Here is a 16,242-nt window from a genome sequence, read left to right as displayed (position 1 = left end):
GAAAGATTCTGGTCTGATGATTTTGTGTTTCTTTATTTATAAATCTATAACAACTGTGAGCTGCAGCACCAGCAAACAACCAATGAGCCTGCGTGTCCAGCTTTGTCCACAGGGGGCGATAACTGTGGTTGTGTTGCATGTGTTGGTTCTGATTCCCGGGAAGAAGAACACAGCGGAAGTAGCAGCTGAGAACATGAATGAACGACATTGACGCGCAAGTGAGTAAAAAAACACAACTATTGAAAACGTGTAAGTTTGTTTAATGACCCGCGTGATTTACGTTTATCTCTAATTTTGACCGTTGTGCGTTTGCAGTAATATTCGTAACCGAGGAGGCGTTAAAGTACAATTACACATCTGTACACACCTGTACACACTCTGTACACACACCTGTACACATCTGTACACGTGGGACAACTTGTACCGTGTGGGTCACAGCAGAGCTCCATTCTTTCAGATGGGTTCCTGGTCCAAATGATTGTAATTTGATCTTTCTTGTCAAACCCAGACTCCGCTACAAAACCTCACAGTTAAGTTTTTTTCACATTCTTCACACACAAACCGAGGCATGATTCATGGGCTGAAACATATTTACTAAATCCCCGAGGCCTTCTCATAAGTTCGGCATACCTTTACAGGTTTGTTTTGCTTAAAGTTACGCTTTTTGGACTCATTTTTCAATCGTCCCCATCGCATCTATCGTACACGGTGTTTAAACCACAGACGAGTGAACCAAAGACTTAAATCCGATTAAAAACGTGTGTAAAACTTCTACAAAATAATGAAGTGAGTGTGGTGTTCACCGAATGATGGAGTTGACCCAGGAGATGTGACAAAACAATGTCTTGAAAATGTCTTTGTGCGGATATTGACGGATAATATACATTATCTTGTATTAACTAATTCGTGAATGGAGGCTGGTCTGGTGGGTGTGTGCTCAGGAAACTCACAGAATCTGTCAAAACTCAACCTGAGATGCGTTGTGATTGTTTATCAGATTAAAACAAGAGGCCTCTAACGATTTGCATATTGATTTTTCATTGACTGATATTTTTTATAACTAGAATGACGCCCAACCATCTCTAAATTCACTACATCCAGATTTTTCTTTGAACACACTCATAAACAGCAACATGCCTGTCTTTTAAATCAAGATCTATTAATTATTCCCTTAGCAATTTATGAAAATCTTTTTAAACAATGCCTTTTTCACACTGTCAAAGAAAGGGTACGTTTTCATTCGTGTTAAGCCGTCTAATGGAGATGAGGGATTAATTATGGCTTTTTCTTGAAGTTCACTACATATGATCACATCAGGCAGCTCAACTCTCACCACTCTTTTTTTTATTCAGGACATGTCTGCAGGTTGTATGCGGTGGGTGTTGAACCATGGCGTCAGAGCTGTGTGTGGTGTCACTCCTGGCTCCCGGACCGCAGCATCAAGGTTTCTCAACTGCAGCGACAGAACAAACATCATCTCCTGGAGCTGCTCTTCATTCTGTACAGCAGCAGATGATGCGGAAAAGAATCCTGCACAGAAGAAAAAAAAGCAGGATCCCAGATCTCACACCACGATCAGCAGCGTCGGCCGTAAGATCCCGCAGAAACTGATACACGTGATAAGCGAGTCGGGCGAGGACATGGGCAGCATGCACCGAGCAGATACGATCAGAATCATGGACGAGCAGGGTCTGAAACTGGTGCTGCTCGATGAACGCAAAGACCCTCCCACCTACCAGCTGATGAGTGGCAAACAAATCCACGAAGAGCAGCTGAAGCTGAGGGAGAAACAGAAAGCCAAACCAGGTGTGTGGTGTCCTGACAGGGATCACAACTTAGTACCTACGCAGCCTGTGAACACAGTTGTTCAGTGTCCTGTGTGGAGCAGCTTTGTCAACCCTTAAAAATAGAGAGACTTTTTATTTTCATTAACAATAAATCTATTATCGTTCTCTCTAAATAACTGAGAAGGTTATTTGGAATAATTAATTACTGGACAGTCCCTTTTCATTTTAATCTGTGAAACACGGTGTAGCATGTCACGTGAAAGGCGACTGACTGTATCTCCTCCGCAGCGTCTGTGCAGGTGAAGGAGCTCAGCTTTTCATCCGGCATCGCGTCCCATGACCTCGGCACCAAGCTGAAACAAGTGGAGAGCTGGCTGGAGAAGAAGCACCATGTTAGGATTACTCTGCGATTGGCACGTGGGAACCCTGCAGGCAACCTGGTGAGGAAAACGCCTTTTTTGGGCATATTTTGGCTGTTTTATGACAGGAAGAGATAACAGGATGTGAAATGAGACGACTGACAGGTCAGGGTTTCCAAACACTCAAAATGAAGTAGCTTAAACAGACAATAATGTTATTAACTCAGTATGGATACGAGGGTACATTACAAATCAGTCTATGCTCTTCATAAACAAGGATTATAGAATATCATCTTTAAAGAACCTTCATGCAAAAGCAGCTAAAACTACAGAGATAGAAATGTTGTTTTTTCATCTGTCAAATCGAACCCTTTCAATCAAGAAGTCCATGTCTTGGTCAATAAAGTTTCAAAGAAAAGACAGATTTCTTTATCTTTTTTTTTTTTTTTTTTTAAGTATCTTACTCGTGAAATCTTCTTTCCACAGGACACAACTTTGGAGCAGATGGTGGAACAATTGGAGGTAATGGTGGGATTTGTTTCCAAGCCGACAGTCATACGTGACGGTAAAGGAGCCACGTGCGTCCTCCGTCCGGCTTCAGCAAAGGAGATCGCTCGGAAAGGAAAGTCTGCAGCGCCGCAGTCTGACGACTCCATTTCGAAGTCCGCCCGGAGTCAAACATCGTCTGCTAGCAGCGAGGACACGACAGAAGGGTCTATACCGCAGTGATCTGATGGAAATAAAACATTTTCACCAAATCAAGCGGGAACATTTTCCCGTTTCATTGGAGGAGAAAAAGGGTCTCAATGTGAGGAACATTTAAAACCAACACTTGTGCTCATCTTTCTCTGCTTTATTCAAGATTCATCTTTATTTTATTTTTTGGTAAAAAATAAAAGTAAATTTTGGCGTACAGATACATTCACTTGTCACAGAGATAAATGTGTTTGCTTGACTTAAAAGTGTCAATTCCACATTTTTATCAACACCTTTCTCTAACAGCAGAGATACTGTCCTGGGACTTTTATTTATTTATTCATTTATTCTTTAAAACTAGAATCATACTCTTTGCTTATACATAAAAAATAAAAGTGTGAACTTAAAACACATAAAATCACCATAAGGCCCAAAAAAATAAAATCTTTCCTAGATTGTGTTAGAAAAAAACCAACAAGAACTGGAGCAGCCTTACGAGCATGCACAGACAACATTTGTCAATAAGCCTCGAGAACTTTGTAGGAGGAGAAGGGTTTAACAAAGTGATAGTCCAGGTTGCCACAGTGAGGGCACTGCTGGACGTTACTGTACTCGGAGAAATACTGCATCCCGATGCGAACGTCCACCACCGGCTTCCCGCAGTGCTTGCAGTTGAGTCGAGCCTGAGGACGCACAGGGAGGAGAGGGGACGCTAGTTGGTTAAACAGATAAGGAAGAAATATGCCTTGAATTTTAGATATTCGTCTGAAAAATCTCATTCAATACATGTTTCTGTCCGTGCTGCTGTCGATGCGTCAGCTCACAGGGACGAGAGTTTGTACCTGGCAACACGGTGAAGCAGCCAGGATGTCGTAGGTGTACATGGTGCCCAGTTGATGCCAGCTCCCGTCCCAGCGTGACTTGCATTTGATGCAGACGATCTTGTGGACGCCTTCTAGACAGTCCACACAGATGGCGTACAGGTGCATTAACCTGCCTGTTAGAAATAGAAGAAACGCAAACCAGTTACTGCATTTATGTATGACAAGAAACAAAACTGCATCAAGAGGAACATATTAGTTAGATTAGCTTGATGCCACATTTATCCACCGATGTGATTTCATGTCCTGAACTACGATGCCCCTCAGTGGTCGCCTAAAACCAACCAAGCTGCAGCAAGTTACACACACGCTTTGATTTCAGTTTCTTTTCATCGAGGTCCTCGATTTGTTCCCTGGAGAATGTGTGAAAATGTTGAAAAAACGCCCGACGGCACAATCGTACAGAAAGGGATACAAATTTCATGAACCCGTCCCCAGATCCGGATTTACTCCCTGACCCATATGACATCCTTCCACTAAATCCATTCTGTAATTGTATATAATCCTCACAATATAGAAACAATACAAATCATGTAAATCATTAAAATATTACTTCTAGTTGACGTCAGGCTGGGGGCCTGTTCAGTGAGGTTACTGGCAGAGAGAGAAACAGAGGTGACAGTTTTTAAAAGTGGATCAAACCGATCACTGAAAAAGTGCATTAGAGATTCAAACGAATGAATTATACATTCTATAAATATGGACCTGACATATTTTCCTTTTGTTTAACAAAATCATCAGAGCTTTGGGTCTTTGTATGACATCTGTGTTTTGTAAACTGATTAAAAATAAAATTGTGTGAACCCAATAAAAAAAGTGTAAACGCACTGATGAAGATCCAGTTTCATCAATTGTGATTCAGCAATTTAGAAAAACTGTGAGGATGAGGAGTTTTCATCACTTAGAAGAATGTTTTTATATTTTTTGCTGATTGGCTGCAGGTGAATTTTTCATTGTGGTTGCAGCTAAAAGGTTTTTTAGAATCAAGTAAGTACTTCAGAGGAGAGCACCGTACACAGAGAACACCAGAATTCAGTCAGTAATGTGTTTTAATAACAGTTTCTCATTTGACCGTTAAACTTTATTTGTTTTTTCGTATCTGCTCAGAATTCACTGAACCACGGTTTGTTTACAACTTCTTTGTTAACCCCGAGTGAAATCAAGAGTAAGTTGAACCTGCTGCAGAGAACAGGCCTCAGGTCGAGGACGAATGTTTTAAAAGTATTGAACATAATCTGTAACCTGTTCTAACTATAGTGAGAATGTGAGCGCAGACGCCCTGAGCATATTCAAGTCAACGGAGAAGGAACAAAATAACTAAAAGGAAATTTGGGGTTTGAACCAAAATGTGGATTTAGAGAAGCGTTACATCATCTTTATGTTAAAGGTGTTGTCTTCTTGTCTTCCCCCCACGTGTTTTCCTTTATTTATCTTTAAGACTTGTTAAACATAATCTCAGCTCTTGCGCCCTGACCTTGAACACCCAGCTCTGACCTTGAAGGTGACAGGGGACGTCGTACTCGATCTCGTCGTGGCGCGAGGGGCTGAGGAACAGGGTCCCGTCCACCAGAGGGAACTGCTCAAACACAGGCAGCGCCCGGTGGCACAGCGCACAGTTGACCACGTTCCTCTGGCTCGCACTGAGGGCGGACAGGATGAACCTACAGGACAGACAACATGGACAGACGTAGGGTAAGAAAGACAACACCATCATTATGTCTCCTAGACCGAATAACATGAACCATTATCTAGATTTAAACTTAACAATCGAGTTCAGATCAGATTAAATTTTGTTGATCGGTCAGCAGAAGACAAATGTCCCTGAAGCTCTACCTGCGCAGCTCCTCCCCCTGTCCTGCCTGGGCGTCGTCCTCCATGCGGACGTGGTAGGTGTTGAGTTTATGACGGGGAATGTGGGTGAGGAGCTCCGAGAGGTCCAGCCTCCTCAGGAACTGAACCGGATGAGAGTGGTTACCGTCACCCACACTGCCGGAGGTGAGGCGGTGGTGGAGCGGCAGGGCGAAGGACAGCGGCAGGGGAAGAACAGAGCCGGGGTCCAGGTGAGGACCACCGCCTCCGGAGGCTCCCACAGAGCAGCCGCCGCCCCTGCTGAAGGCTCCCCCGACCAGGAGGTGTTTCCTCTGCTGGTCCATGTGGACGGCTGATTTTAGAAACTCTCCCAGCTGACGGGAGCCCCTCAGAACCGCTCCCCCTGATCCGGGAGCAGCAGTGGGCGAGAGGGAGAAGCCGGTAGGGGGAGATTGTCCCGGAGAGTCACATGGAGATTTCTGAGGAAGGCCCAGAGGAAAGGGCCCTCCCAGTGCTGCTCCTCTCTCTGAAGAGTTCTGTCGGTCCACTGATTGTCTGCGAGGTAAATCCTGACTGGAGGCTCTGTGGGATTGTTTACCTCCTCCTGCTCCAGGTGTCTTACTTTTCTTAGGCTCTTCAAAAAGCCCGTCCCCAGACCCCACAGCCCCTCCACTGGCCCCAGTCCTGCCTGCGCTCCTCTCGGACGGCTTCTTTTTGCGCTCGTCCTGCATGCGTTTCACCTGGTACCAGTCGGTGTCTTTCTTCAGGTGACCCTGGCCACAGCGGCAGGAGCAGAACCTGAAGGCCAGGTCATAGCCCTTCTTGGTCCACATGTTCTGCCGGCACTGCTTCTCGTTCCAGGAGCGTGCGCGGCCGATGCAGTTGAACTGGACGAGGATGGAGCTCTCCCACTCGTAGAAGCACTGCAGATGCATCCAGTTGCCATAAGGGCAGAGCTCGTTGTTGCAGAGCACGCGCTGGTAGTCGTCCTTCTCCAGGTCGATGGCGCGGCTGAGGCTGCAGCCGAGAGGCGTCGCACACTGGCACTCTGAGGAAACGAGAGGAGGGAGGAGGATTTTAATGTTTGCCATGAAGGTTTCCCTAAAAAGATCCTTAGATCTGCAATGATGATTCTTTTTCAGACAAATCGGTTCAACAAAAATGTCTAAAAGCTAAATCCTGCAAATGTTTATGCAGAATCATAATGTTGAACATGACTTAGCCATTGCAATTAATTTAATCGGGCAAGATATCAAACATCTCCATGGTTACATGGGAGAATCTGTTGCTTTTCTTTGTCCGACATGATTGTAAACTGAATGTTGGGAGAATTTTAGACACAGGTATTTTGAATATTTGACTTTGGAATCTTTTTGCACTTTATTGACATTTTGTGACCCAACAAATGAACCTGTTGACTGGGAAAATAATAATAATCTGTAATGAACATTTTCTGTAAACTGACAAATCAAATAATGGATTATTGTCTTAGAGCAGCATTAGAGCCAAAATGTGTCTCCATCAGAAGTTACATCATCAACATCATTCCCATCCTGACCACACCAGAGGAGATTAATAGTCAAAGAGAGTGACTCCAGTGTCTTTTCTGCCTCGCTGCCATCGATTTATGAAATTGAACTAGGCCATTGAAGCCTGTGAGCAGCTCTATTCAAGCCTCGCCAATTCTCAAGTCTGGATGTGAATCAAGCAAATGTGGGCACACAGTCGACACAAGCGGCAGCTGATGATAATACTCTGTGGGGGTAGTTTCCTCCTTCCTCTTCCTGTGCACTCTCTGTGCTTTCATACAATGGAGGGGGAGAAAAAACTTGAGAAAGTGCTGCACTGAATTCACACATCGGCATGAATGAAACCTGGGAGAAAATCTCTGACGGTTTTAAATTCTCTTTTACATAATTTATGCTCCTGAAAAGTAGATTTATTTGCATTTCATCCAAGGCTGCAACTGCTCTTATCATCTGATTATTGATTATATGAATCGCTCAGTTAATTGCTGGCGACAGATGCTCATCACGACTTTCCAGAGCCGGGAAGCAGGGAATCGTCACATTCGAGAGGCTGCAACCATCAAATACTAAAGACAATTAATAGAAAATGGTTGACAATTAGTTTTCGCTTCATTAAGAACCAATTGTTTGACTTTTTCAGCACTGCTTCATAGTGATGTTATTGATATATATATATTTGAAACATCTAATTATTATTAGTATTGTAACTAGTAGTTAGCCAACCTACATTATGATAATATCTCTATGACTTCAACTGTAAAATAAGAGAAATGCACTGATTTGTGTTTACTTTGCTTTGGCCTGGTTGTAGCAGTCTTATCATAATAATATGTAATAAGTAGACTAGGCCTGTAATTCTGCACCACATCCACAGTTTGCATCATAGACTGTATTTATATTCGCTTAATATAGAGTCCATGAAATAAGAGGAGGTTTTTAAAAATAAAGTTTAAAACCATATTTATAATAATAATCAGAGGGGGAGGAGGACAGCAGGGAGACTTTCTCTCAGTATTTGAAGTCTGTTTGGGATGAAGTTGAACTTGAGTGCGCAGACAAGCGGTGAGGTGTAAGTATTACCATTGAGGAGGAGGAGGAGGAGGAAGGCCACAACCAAAAACTGAGAGGATAAGGAAACAGTAAAAGCTGAGGCCTGCACACTACATGCTGCAGCCATCGAGCATCAGCGTGGATGTAAACACTGATGCTGCACGTTTGACAACAAGGGTTATTATTTCCATATGGGATAACCCTTATACTTGGAGAACCAAACTCCATTAACAATTTCTACAATTTAAGGATTGCCTGCTCACTGGGAAGTAGTAAATCATATTCAGCCATGATTTCACGTGTTAAAAGAAAGAACACGAGGCGCTGTGTAACTCGGCTACCTTTAAACGCACCAAACATCACCTGCTTCAATGCCATTTTAGCTTCTTTACCTGCTGCTCCCGTGATTTTCTTGGGCCAAAACACAACACACTGCGCGTCAAAATCAGCGCCAATCAATCACATTAACGTGGATTTCGGTGCGGTTGGGCACCGGCTACTTGCTGGTTCACCGCAACACCAACGACGTGAACGAATAACCACCAACTCGTGCGGGGCCTTCGGTCGTGATGGACCCGTGCAGCCTGCAGGTGGAGATAATGGAGGCGGCGGTAAAAACAGCGACGTCTCTAATAGAAGTTTGGTGCGGGTGGTGTCTCCAGCAGCTACGTCGCAGTGCACGGATGTCACGGACACCACCGGGGGCTTCCTCCGGCGGGAAGGAAGGAGGCACCGCTGCCCTAAAACTTCCCCACGTCCCCGGAGCCTCCCCCCCCACCCCCCTCCGCTTCTCACCGCTCGAGCGCTCGCTCCTGGGCGCAGCTGCAGCCGCCGCGGCCGCCGCTCCTCCGGCTCCCGCTGCCGCTCCCGCAGCCACCGCCGCCGCTGCCGCCGCCGCCGCCGCCGCCGCACAGGCTCCATTTTCCTGCTCGTCCCCGCTGCTGTTGGTTCTCCTGCTCCGCTTCCCCTTGCTGCTCTTCTGGTTGGGCATCGTGCGGGACTCCGGCTGCTTCTCGACCTCTACGAGCGGCCGCGGCGGGACACGTCTGTGGACTCCATTAGCGCAGCGGCTGTTGCGGGTCTCTGTGCAGCCGTGGCGGCAGAAGAAGATGCAGTAACCGGTTACAAGCTCAGTGTCCCTGCCTGTCTCTGTGTCCCTGCCTGTCTCTCTGTCCCTGTCTGTCTCCCCCGTGTCTGTCTCTGTGTCTGTGTCTCCGTGAGGGCGTGTCCGTCTCTTGTTTTGATTCCTGCTCTGCTGTTTTCTTCCACCCCCTGACGTCACGCGGCACCGCCCCCCGCCATTGGCTGTCAAAAGATTCACGATGCGTTCACGCACCCGAGGCAAAGCTCAGATTTTTTTTAACCAACTTCGAATACCAGCAGAAGATCCAAGTTTTCAAGTTTTAATTGTCATATTATGCAAGTTAACAACAGCACAGTGAAAAGTGTCGATGAATATATTGTTATGAGGGAAAACAGTAAAAGTAAAATTACGAGAATAAAGTAATTTGCCAAGAAAAAGTTGAACTTTTACAAGCGTGAAGTCATATTACGAGAAAAGAAAATTGTACATTAAGAGAATAAAGTCATAATTTTAGGAAACATGTCATTTCATTGAGGAAACATTTCAAGATCAACCTGTGTTAAAATGATCATCCTGTGAAGACACACTTTAATGCAGGTTTTACAAATAACACAATACTCACACACACATTGAGTTCTCTTTGCTGCTTTTTTCCTGAACAAAATAAAAAACTTTATTCACGTAACGTTATGACTTTTTTTCTTTGTTTATTCTGACCTTGCTCTTTGGTGGCATCTGGACAGTTTTTTTGTTTTAATACCAGGATGTGCTGTGACAGATATTCCCACAGTGCGTGAAGGCAGCAGCAGAGTGGAGCTGCACAGTGAGAAGATGAAGAAGAAGTCATGAGTGTCTCATCCCTGCAGAGGAGACATCACCCTCTTATTTAATATGACAGCAGATGTTTTATTTGTCACCCTGTCTCCTGCACGCAGTAAATCAACTGGACAGATTTTTATTTGTCTCTGCTTTACTGTTATTGTTGACGTGGGCGATTCAGTGAAGAAGAACATTCAAATCAATTCAAATCTCTTTTTAAAATCTAACACGTGTCAAAATACCACTTCTTTCCCTGTGATTTCAATTAATTCAAAACTAAACTATTTTTCCAGGGGGAGATTGGGGAACCAGACTCGATTCATAAATCTTTAAAGAGTTTGTTTATCAGGTGCTATTGAAACCTGTTATAACATGACTATCGATTATTTATAAAACAATAACAGCCATTCTCCAATGATGCTAACCTCCAACATGCCAAAAACAAACCAACTTATCAAACAGTGACGGTCTCAGGATTACACATTTACTTTTATAAATAAATCATAACAAACGTGATTCCAAGCCCGTGGTGAGATCAGGAAACACTAGAAAGAAACATGCATGAAAGCAGACTGAAGGTTTCAAGTGTAAAGATTTTATTATTTTGTTCTGTTTTCCTCAGCAACAGACACCTCTGTTCTTTAAGGAACATGTTATTGCCGATACAAAAGACAGTAATGATGCACTCAAACACATTGGCAAAGCTCAGATCACAACTTTCTCCTCTAACTAAATACCGTCTGAAACTCAGACGCACACAGTGAGTGCAGCGACAGCAGGTTGATCTTGGAATCCAAAACGACGGTGATACAAGCAGCAGGTTTCTTCCTCTCTCTTGCCTTTCTCCAAAGTCCCCACAACTTTTACCAAATTCTATTTAACCCATGATTATATTTCACAACTGATCTTTTCTTTTATCTTCCGTTTCACTCGTAATCAGAATATAATCAAGCTCATTCTCTTGATTTCACCAGATTATTTGGTCCAACTATGCAACAAAGTTAAGAGAACTGTCATGAAGCAAGTGAATGGCCTCTTATACTGATCAGATAAATAGATCAAGTCAAACTCGATCAACGAACCAACACCCGATACATAATAATAGCTTTCGGCTAATGCAACAGCAGTGAACATATAACGAGCCTCATAAAACTTGCAGACCAGACGCTGATTGATTCACTTGCCCATTATCACCGTGAGAGGCACATCATGATCTGATGTGGGACAATGTTTGATATTATTCGCATAAGAACAACAGCTGCCAAGTAGATCTTACATTCAAGCAAAAACCTGTTCGATTGCTGGTCTTTCATGTGCATGTAAATAATTACCAAATCTATGGAAGCCCAATTAGTTAAAATTCAATAAAAAGATATTAGATAACGAGACAAGTAAATACAGATAATATTTAAATTTACCTGTAAAATAAATGAATATGAAATCTGTTGCACCATAAAAACTTTATTTTTCCATTTTATTTCAGCAGTTTTTTTTCACGTCATTTACTCTCTTAAGTGATATGTGGCAAATAATGCACCAAATGAAAAGTAGCATTATAAAATGAAATGGTCACTGTTTTGAAATAACACCTGCTGGAATTAAATAAAAATTATATGATATGCTATTTTGAAAAGGAGCAGAATAAGAACAATATCATAATTCCTATACAAACCACTATTCAATATTTAGTTTTATTTAATATACTGTCTTTACAATTGCATAATGTCTTATTTATTAAATTTTTACTACTTTGGGCATCCATACTGAGCAATGATAATTTGAAGTTTTTGAGATGGTAGGAGACTGAGCACGCTGGTCACGTCTGATCTGCAAGTTTCATCGGACCTACAGTACTGAATCAAGTGACAAAACTAGAAAACTAAACTATAAATCCACATATTGCGTTACAAGAATGAGACCTAATTCAAGCCATAGCAAGTGTTATTTAACATATTTTGGTTATGTTGATTTGGTCCTGAGAATCAATACAAATCATCTTTTGCATTTGGCACCAATCACCCTGTAATGAAACAGCAAAAGAGAAAAAATGGCACAAAAACACGAACATTCGCCCTTTGTTGATCAACGATTTCTTATGAAAGGCAAGTTTCAGAGTTTGTTGAGCAGAGAAAATTCATTGTTGACCACATATAAAAGAGATGGAATAAAAACTACTCTTGGATGCTGCAGCTGTTACAAATAGGTGCAACATTCTTAAAATGCAATTGCACTTGTCTTTGTATTTTCTGTGAAGGTATTGTTGTTACATTTCCAACAGCACTGGTCTTTTCGCGTCTTTTTTTAAAAAGTCCACAAGAGGTAGTAGAAATGACTCATGTAAACAATAAATGGAACGGCCATTTGGTGAAACTGTCGGTGGACTCACACTCACGCTGTTTTAAAGCTTCACTGGATTAATATGTGGGGGAAAAAAATCTTTACATTATTTTTGAGCAATTAGGTCTTAATTTAACTTCCACTGCCACGTGAGGCTGATTAAACAAGTTATCTCTAACAAATGATTTTTAAGGATCAGAGTTCTCTAATGAAAACTATGACATAGAGTCTATGAACGTTGCTCAAACTAACAAGTATCTTCAAAAGAGCCACTTCTTTGTGATTATTACCATATACTGTAATTTACCTAAACACAATCCCAAATTATTGTGTTAGAAAAACTATAACATTCCCAAGTTGTGCGTTTATAGACTAGAAAGCATATCAAAATGACATCACAGACCCGTGGTTGATGACATGGCAGCGCCTGAGAAAGAGAGAAACACTACTTTGTCATCTTAAACTATGAATGTGGCTGCTGGTCAGCCCATGAAAACCAGAAAATATTCTCAAAATTGGCACAATTAAATCTTATGCCGACCTGGCAGCTGGGTCTGTTATACATTGCATACTGTTCGGTCTAATCTGTGCGTTTTGAGTTCAGATATTGAGCCTTATACATGGAGGAGGATGACTCGAAACAGAAGCTCAGAATTTGGAAGGATTCAGTGAGACCCACAGTTGCTGGAGAAAAGCGCCTGGTCCAGATTTCCATCTCATTCTTAGAGCAGGACAATTTCGACTTGGTCGTGAACGCCCTGCAGGAGCAGCTCGCCTTCGTAGCTGACAATCTTCTTCTTCTTGGCAGCTCTTAGCGTGCCCACCAACGCTTCGAAGATATTGGCACAGCGGTCGTCGCTGAACAACACGCCGAACTTCACGATAGTTTGACCAAGATCATCTGAAATGAAACGTTAGCAACAATGGTAGTGAATAAAGTTCATTTCCTAATAATTCTACAGGTTTGATTCATAAACTTTATATGTAAAAACTATATCCAGGAGCTTTTACACCAAATTATTGTCTTAACTGTATCCTTGAGACACATTAGCAGGTTGGTAAGAGGAGAAATAATAAAAAAAACTAACTGCGTATTGCTCTTTTACTAAATGGTGGAATTGAGAATGAGTTTAGAGAAGTTACCACGATACTGGACTCACTTTTACTGCCGAGTCGCTGAATCTCCTGCACCAGCAGCTCAACTTCATGGGACACGTTCATTGTTGCTAAAAGGGGAAAACAAAACAAAATACATTTTAACTTTACTACATTTAGCTTTAAAGGGTCAATACACCTGATAAGATGCACGCGAATGTCTCTGGTTCATACCACTAATGAGCAGAATAGTCCACCAAGCCAAACTCTATTCAACACTGTGACACGTTCATTTTAAAGAATTTCTTCTTACAAGTAGAAAGTTATTAATTGAGGCTCATTCTTTAAATCGGTATAAACGTGATTAAACAAGGAGAATTTAGTTTCAAATAAATGTTCAACTTCCCTCTTTGACATCATGAGCACATCGGACAACCCTTGCTAAGTTGAGATTGGGGGAATATTGATATAAATGAAATGATTCGCTGCTTGGTGATGTAACATGAGCCGAATACTCCAGAGGGGGGGCAGTAATTCAGATGTAGTCTTAACTTTAATTCGTCCCATTGTTACATTGGACTATAAGCAAGGTAATGTGAATTATGACGAATTCATAAAGGAGTCTGGGGCTGTCATCTTTTTTTTTTTTTTCCCCTCTGAGAAGAAAATAAAGATTTAAGACAAAAGCAACAACACAAATGCTGATTTCAATCCTCTTCAACCACAAGAACACTATCCAACAGGCTGCACGTGATCCCTGCACACTTCACCTGACAAGCTCGAGCACGAAGCAGGGCGTTCTGACAATGCGGAAATGGAGGGGTTAGCACCGGTTAGCATCCAGACTGAAGCTCGGTGGGACTCGGTCATTTTAAAAAACAGATCCGAGGACTCGTGTCCTTTATGTCCGCGTGTCTGCGGAGCTCTCACCCGAGGAGGAAGGTTTCTCCCCGGGGGGCTGGAGACGTTAGCTCGCCGGTTAGCTGCCAGCTAAAGCACCAGCCGGGAGAGTTCCTGACATCCGGATTAAACAGGTGGAGGTTTAACACAGGAATCCAGCTCAACGCAGCGCGGGACTGAACCAGAAAGACATGAGTTCGAATGTATTTACCTGGTTTCTTTAGTTTGTTGGTTTTAAAATGAGAAGTTTCAAAGAATCTTCCTCATCTACCGGCTCCGCTGCTGCTGCTGCTGCGTTCAGGGGCGGCTCGGGGATTCTGTGACGCTCTTTCCTCCCTTTGGCTTTTAAAGCACTTGTAGTGGGGGCGTATTTGCCGGGGTGGGGGTCGGCTATACCCACATTATTAAAGCATTTACTCACTTTTACTTTCCTCCTCCAGCAAATTAATTCCATGGGACACATCCACTGTTGCCAAAAGAGGAAAACAAAATAAAGTACATTAGACCAAAAACACATTTTAACTTTACTACATTTAGTTTTAAAGGGTCAATACACCTGATACGATGAGAGCGATCATCTCTGGAGAGTCCACCAAGTCCCAAACTCTATTCAAGATTGTGACACTTTAATTTTCATTCATTGGATTATGAGCATGCTAATGTGCTGCATTTCCTGTGTGTACAAGTTTCCCATAACACGTGGAGGCACCATACGAGCCTCTCTGACTTGAGACAGATGTGTGGTTCTTGGTTCTTGCAGGGTGCTGCTCCATATATGGCAAAGAAGAAGTGCAGGAGCTCTTGGGCTGGTTTTCTGCTTCTAGATAAAGTTTTAAACTCGTGTACTCATGTCAGAATGACCCACATTACAGATCAGACCGACGCTCAATCAGCAAATATGCAAACTTAGAGAGAAGCTCTTGATATCAGGCCCAAATATCTCACAAGAAGTTTACTGCTCGCTTTTTGGTACTGAAAGTTTCAACCCCCTTTCCTCCCACTGTTACCTGTTAATCGACTACATGTTTCAGCACTAAGTGGCTTTGCATTATTCTCGCAACTGATTTGCTTGCACAACGTTCTTCTTTTAGCTGCTTGAGACATATGTTTTTGAAATTCCTGACTTGACATGAGCATTAGAATGAAAGATACGTGCAGAGAAAAAGACTCAGAGACTTAAAACACAGACACAAAGAGACCATCTTGAATAATATATAAGAGTTGTATGCATGTTCAAATGTACATTTGCAGGCTTGAAGGTACAAATGCTACTCTGGTGTAAATTGTGCTACATTCATTTCCATGTAACCCCCATGTTCTTGTCAATAACTGTGTTGTAAATAAGAAATTTGATATTATTCATCCAGCATTACTGAGGCAGAACATCACATAAGTATATGTTAACTATACATCATGCCACAGACACCATATACCCACATTATTAAAGAATGTACCATGATACTGGACTCACTTTTACTGCCTCATAACAGATTAAACCAATGTTTAATAAGCACATATGCAAAATTAAAGAAAAGCTCTTGATATCAGGCCAAAGTAACTCACAAGAAATCTGCAACTCATTGTATGTGTTTTAAGTTCTAAACAAAATAAAACTACTACTCGCTTTTTTGTACTGAACATTTTAATCCCCTTTCCTCCCACTGTTAACTACATGTATTTGGAGCAGCCCCTCAGCTCCTCTCTCCCTCCATCACCCTCCTTTACACCAGTGGGCACCAACAGGCCTGTGTCAGAGCAGACAGGAACAGGAAACAACAGGAAGATGCATCATTCAGACCCACGCTTTTCCTGCTGTGACATGTCTGCAATGAGAAAGACCTACTGGGTTCAACCATTCCAGTTCTATTAGCATAGTTCATTGAGTGCCAACTTTTT

At 42.5% G+C, this 16,242-nt stretch overlaps 3 protein-coding genes across 7 annotated transcripts; 1 reads left to right on the top strand and 2 right to left on the bottom strand.

Moving 5' to 3' along the window:
- The first annotated feature begins 133 nt into the window (after positions 1-133).
- mtif3 (mitochondrial translational initiation factor 3) lies at positions 134-3,067 on the top strand. Of its 2 annotated transcripts, none has more exons than XM_020097753.2 (4): positions 134-218; positions 1,353-1,806; positions 2,076-2,227; positions 2,633-3,067. In XM_020097753.2, exons 1-4 carry the CDS (start codon positions 198-200, stop codon positions 2,873-2,875), a joined length of 870 nt encoding a protein of 289 aa, XP_019953312.2. In that variant the 5' UTR covers positions 134-197; the 3' UTR covers positions 2,876-3,067. The 2 variants fall into 2 exon arrangements, with proteins under 2 accessions (XP_019953312.2, XP_069371584.1); XM_069515483.1 differs by having other exon boundaries at positions 156-214.
- heca (hdc homolog, cell cycle regulator) lies at positions 2,985-9,395 on the bottom strand. Of its 3 annotated transcripts, none has more exons than XM_020097750.2 (5): positions 8,907-9,378; positions 5,557-6,580; positions 5,218-5,384; positions 3,685-3,839; positions 2,985-3,525 (listed from the first exon to the last, which is right to left on the bottom strand). In XM_020097750.2, exons 1-5 carry the CDS (start codon positions 9,100-9,102, stop codon positions 3,361-3,363), a joined length of 1,707 nt encoding a protein of 568 aa, XP_019953309.2. In that variant the 5' UTR covers positions 9,103-9,378; the 3' UTR covers positions 2,985-3,360. The 3 variants fall into 3 exon arrangements, with proteins under 3 accessions (XP_019953309.2, XP_019953311.1, XP_019953310.2); XM_020097752.2 differs by lacking the exon at positions 8,907-9,378 and adding an exon at positions 8,504-8,879; XM_020097751.2 differs by lacking the exon at positions 2,985-3,525 and having other exon boundaries at positions 3,701-3,839; positions 5,198-5,384; positions 8,907-9,395.
- A 1,192-nt stretch (positions 9,396-10,587) lies between these two features.
- Positions 10,588-14,699, bottom strand: abracl (ABRA C-terminal like). Of its 2 annotated transcripts, none has more exons than XM_020097625.2 (3): positions 14,558-14,699; positions 13,512-13,577; positions 10,588-13,252 (listed from the first exon to the last, which is right to left on the bottom strand). In XM_020097625.2, the coding sequence occupies exons 2-3, from the start codon at positions 13,570-13,572 to the stop codon at positions 13,074-13,076; spliced, it is 240 nt and encodes a 79-aa protein (XP_019953184.1). In that variant the 5' UTR covers positions 13,573-13,577; positions 14,558-14,699; the 3' UTR covers positions 10,588-13,073. The 2 variants fall into 2 exon arrangements, with proteins under 2 accessions (XP_019953184.1, XP_019953183.1); XM_020097624.2 differs by having other exon boundaries at positions 14,217-14,667.
- Positions 14,700-16,242: the final 1,543 nt, after the last annotated feature.

The sequence above is a fragment of the Paralichthys olivaceus genome, chromosome 19 (assembly GCF_024713975.1).
Source record: "Paralichthys olivaceus isolate ysfri-2021 chromosome 19, ASM2471397v2, whole genome shotgun sequence".
Lineage (NCBI taxonomy): Eukaryota > Metazoa > Chordata > Actinopteri > Pleuronectiformes > Paralichthyidae > Paralichthys > Paralichthys olivaceus.
The sequence above is the reverse complement of the archived record's forward strand: the minus strand, read 5'-3'. Positions and strand labels throughout refer to the sequence as shown.

Excerpts from the sequence above, each read along its gene's own strand:
- mtif3 (XM_020097753.2), top strand. The coding sequence starts at position 198 with ATGAACGACATTGACGCGCAA. Across the intron at positions 219-1,352 it reads TGAACGACATTGACGCGCAA|GACATGTCTGCAGGTTGTAT; the intron begins GTGAGTAAAAAA and ends TTTTTTATTCAG. Across the intron at positions 1,807-2,075 it reads GAAACAGAAAGCCAAACCAG|CGTCTGTGCAGGTGAAGGAG; the intron begins GTGTGTGGTGTC and ends TCTCCTCCGCAG.
- heca (XM_020097750.2), bottom strand. The coding sequence starts at position 9,102 with ATGCCCAACCAGAAGAGCAGCAAGGGGAAGCGGAGCAGGAGAACCAAC. Across the intron at positions 6,581-8,906 it reads CAGGAGCGAGCGCTCGAGCG|AGTGCCAGTGTGCGACGCCT; the intron begins GTGAGAAGCGGA and ends TCGTTTCCTCAG. Across the intron at positions 5,385-5,556 it reads CAGGGGGAGGAGCTGCGCAG|GTTCATCCTGTCCGCCCTCA; the intron begins GTAGAGCTTCAG and ends TCTGTCCTGTAG.
- abracl (XM_020097624.2), bottom strand. The coding sequence starts at position 14,316 with ATGACCGAGTCCCACCGAGCTTCAGTCTGGATGCTAACCGGTGCTAAC. Across the intron at positions 13,578-14,216 it reads TTCGTGCTCGAGCTTGTCAG|CAACAATGAACGTGTCCCAT; the intron begins GTGAAGTGTGCA and ends TTCCCCTTTTAG. Across the intron at positions 13,253-13,511 it reads TCAGCGACTCGGCAGTAAAA|ATGATCTTGGTCAAACTATC; the intron begins GTGAGTCCAGTA and ends GTTTCATTTCAG.